The sequence below is a fragment of the Nannochloropsis gaditana genome (genome assembly GCF_000240725.1).
Source record: "Nannochloropsis gaditana CCMP526 unplaced genomic scaffold scaffold011, whole genome shotgun sequence".
NCBI lineage: Eukaryota > Eustigmatophyceae > Eustigmatales > Monodopsidaceae > Microchloropsis > Microchloropsis gaditana.
In genome coordinates this window covers 136,003-139,476 of record NW_005803942.1, presented here as the reverse complement: position 1 = coordinate 139,476, position 3,474 = coordinate 136,003, and the positions used below count along the sequence as shown (strand labels likewise).

At 61.7% G+C, this 3,474-nt stretch overlaps 1 protein-coding gene across 1 annotated transcript; it reads left to right on the top strand.

Moving 5' to 3' along the window:
- Positions 1-2,166: 2,166 nt before the first annotated feature.
- Positions 2,167-3,024, top strand: NGA_2084000 (c2h2 zinc finger protein; the record flags this gene model as incomplete). The annotated part of the gene is made up of 1 exon (XM_005856280.1): positions 2,167-3,024. A coding segment is annotated over exon 1 (724 nt), but the record flags the coding sequence as incomplete, so codon positions are not given.
- Positions 3,025-3,474: the final 450 nt, after the last annotated feature.

Sequence of the window (3,474 nt, the reverse complement as noted above, 5' to 3'; positions counted from 1 at the left end):
TCCGCCCCCCCCTCCCCCCCCTCCTCCAGGAAGCCGAAGCCAGTAATTTTTGTGGGGTGGGGGAGAGCTGTTCCTGGCATGGCAGAGACCGTGGCCGTAAAGAAAAAACAGAGGGTCACTGGCCTCCGGATTCTGTCTTTAGAGTCTTCTCTCCTTCTTTGACATGCTTCCCTTACACCTCCCCCCTCTCCTCCCTAAGGACCCCTTTTCCCCCTCATCCCGCCTCGCGAGGCACCCCGGTCTCCAGCACGTCCGCCAACAGCGCGTCCACCTCTCCCAGGTCCTCCTCCAGCAGGCCTCTCTCCTCCCGCAGCCGCCGCCGGAGCCCGGGGCCTCTGCCCGCGAAGCTCTCGGTGATGTCTTCGACGAAGGGGCCCACCGCGGAGGTGCAGCCGATGAGAGAGACGGCGCTGCCCTTCTCTAGGCCCGTGGCGTCCTCAGCTTGTCCCAGGCCCGGGAGAGGCGGGGGGAGGGGGAGGGGGTCCGGTGAGACGAAGTTCAGGTGCGGCTGGAGCCAGTGGCAGTCCTTGAGCGCCTCTTCCAGGGAGGTGAGCACTGCCCACGGGGGCGATCGAAAGCCGTAGGCGCTGGCCAGCCCCGACAGCCGGCGCCTACGGACCGGATCCGCGACGAAAGCGGAGCTGCGGACGTGGGAGCGTGGCGCCAAGGAGACTAGGGAGGAGAGGAATTTGGCAGAGGGCGTGGCGGTGTCCTGGCTCTTGTCCCTTCCTTCCGGCCCGGGTCGCGCCTTCCACCAGGCGTCGGGCGCCTCGTCCCCGCGGCCGATCTCCACCGCCGCCAGGTCCCAGGCCCCCACCCTGATGCCCTGCGCCCACTCCCTCATGTGCACGCGCTCATCCTCCCGGTAGACGCCCGAGACGGCCTCCAGGGCTGTCGCCTGAACGGCGCTGGTGCGGTAAGCCTCCGAGGACCCCGCCAGTCCCTCAGGAAGGCCCGGGTCCCTGGAAGAGGGGATGAGGAGGCACCCTGCCTCCAACAGAGCCTTGACGCCCAGGGCGGCATCTGCCTTCCCCCAATCGTCCTGTCCGCGGGAAGGCGGGGAGTCGGGGGCCGCGAAGGCGTAGCAAGCCACCACCCCGCCGCGCACTTCCTCCGCGAACTCCTGTGCGGCGCTCACCCCCAAACTCGACGCCGGCCCCGCGAGGTCCAGCAGCAGGTGCAAGCCTTGCACTGCATCGCATTCCTCCAGTAGCCGATGCAGCTGGTCTGCTCCTCGGTCAGGACCCCAAGCCCCTGCGCCCAGGGCCATGTCGTGCGCCTTCCCCGCCTCCACGCAGTGTCGCTCTGGGTCCAGGGTCTCACCCCGCCAGGCCTGAGACCAGGACGCCGGGATCGGAGGAGACTGTCCGAGCGAGCCAATTCCATGGACTGCACGGGGTGGTCGGTCTCTCGCTACTGAGGCGCGGCCCATTTCATGGACTTGGGTTGCCCCGTCCCACAGCAAGGCCGCCTTTTCCTTTCCCAATCGCGCGGAGTATGACTCCTGCTGGTCATGACTCTCGTATTGTCGCGAACAAAAATAATTAATCTCCTCGCGGACATCAAAGAGAAGTAGTCGCGGGCGGCCTGCCTCGGTATAGACTTTACTGCGCCGATGGGCAAAGGGGCAAGTGTGGTTATCGAAGCTGACGACAGGGGTATCAGGTGCTTCTTTCAAACCAGAATCTGTCAATTGTAAGTTCCAAAAATGTGCCCCCACCCAGTTGGCATAAGAGCCCACTTGAATGGTCAGGACTTCTTTCATTTCGTAAATTGGATCACCGTCGAGTGATAACCTGCCATATAATGGCCGGAAATGAGACCGGCCCCAAAGCCTGACGAAGACAGCATAAGGTTGTGGAAGGGAAACCTGGGACCAGCACTTTACAGAAAGCTCTGCCTGTGCATGTGCGTAAGATGTGTCTGAGCCTCTCCTGATGCTTTGCTCTGCACGTGCCGGCACGCAGGGCAGGAGCAGCAGTAATTTACTACTCGCAAGCCCCCTGCCTGATCGGCGATGGCGGTGATCGTCGAGCATTTCCGGCCCTGGCCAAAGACAGGCAAAGCATCGTTAGAGTAGCGTCCTTACTCTTCCATTCCCCTTGAATGGATACAGACGGGTGGATGAATAGGCGGCTGTGTGGGTACTTTGTGATTCGTGAGGTTGAGTGAAATGCCGAGACGGCGGTGCGACCTCTCATATCGGAGCACACCTTCTACATCGGTGAAGCTGAACGCTCGAGTTGACAAAATCTCAATCTGAAAGAACTCATCCGTACTCTGCATGCGTAGCAGTCAGTATGGAAGATACTGGGCAGCCATCAATGGAGACTAACGGCGCAAATGGCAGCGGGCGGGCGCCCGTCACTGAGGCAGGCGGCGGACCCGACGCCCAGGACGGTCTTCGGAGGCCCGTGACGGCAGGACTTGAGCAGTCAGCTTGGACGCAACAAGAAAAACGAGTTATTAAATCTACTCGGTACAGGCAGCTTTGCGAGCTCGGTGGATCCGCCTCGTTTGAGCCTGCTTGCCTGGAGCGGCAAATAGTTGCGGCGGTTGCTCCTGACAGAGAGCTTCCCGCGGTGGTTGGGCGGATTCATGAAATATACGATGAAATTCGGCGCAACAAAAAGGATATGATAGACGGTGTTCCAGCACTGCGCGCGGTGAAGCAAAAGTGCACGAATACAAACTGCGACAATGATGACCCGAATGATTTCATTCCAAGCCGAGGGGGGGCCGTCGCTTGCATGCGGTGCGGGGACTGTCAGTCAGACTACGTGATCCATGAGGGCGAGATGTACCGGAATTTCGCGGGAGAGGAGGATCGCTCGCATCACGGTCCTGCTTTGAACCCTCTTTACTCGGCGTCATACAACCTGGGCACGCAATTTACGGGTCTGCGCGGTCAGAAACGCAACACAGGTCGGGAGACCGATTTCAGTGTCAGCAACATCGGGCGGGACGGGGCGGCGGTGGGGGGGACGATGGCTACACGTGTGGAGTACAAGGACGATCAGAAATCCAAGGCCTTCCGGATCATGCGTGAGCAAGGTGCCAACTTGGCTTTGCACGGGCTTGTCCGAAAGAAGGCTGCCGAGCTCTTCGCCGCCTACCGAGACGCTCGGGATCGCCTCTTTGATTTTGAGGCCGTGGTGGCTGCATGCTTGATAGCTGCGCATTTAGAGGTCCTGGTAGAGGAAGGCTCGGACGGCAGCGGCGTGACCTTCGCATTTGCGTGCCCGGGCTGCGGCCTAAGGGGCTTCACTGTCAAGCGCGACGCGGAGAAGCACTGCGTGGTGAGCACGGGGCCCGCGGGCAGCAGCGATAGCATGGAAGGCAGTTTGGAGCATTCGGCGGGGGCGGGAGGCAGGTCGCACGGCGGAGGCCGGCCTCAGAGCTGGCGAAAGGCAAGCTGCGAGGCGGCAGCAGACCCGGATGTGGCCAAGATGGGTCTGGCGGAGACGCGACGAT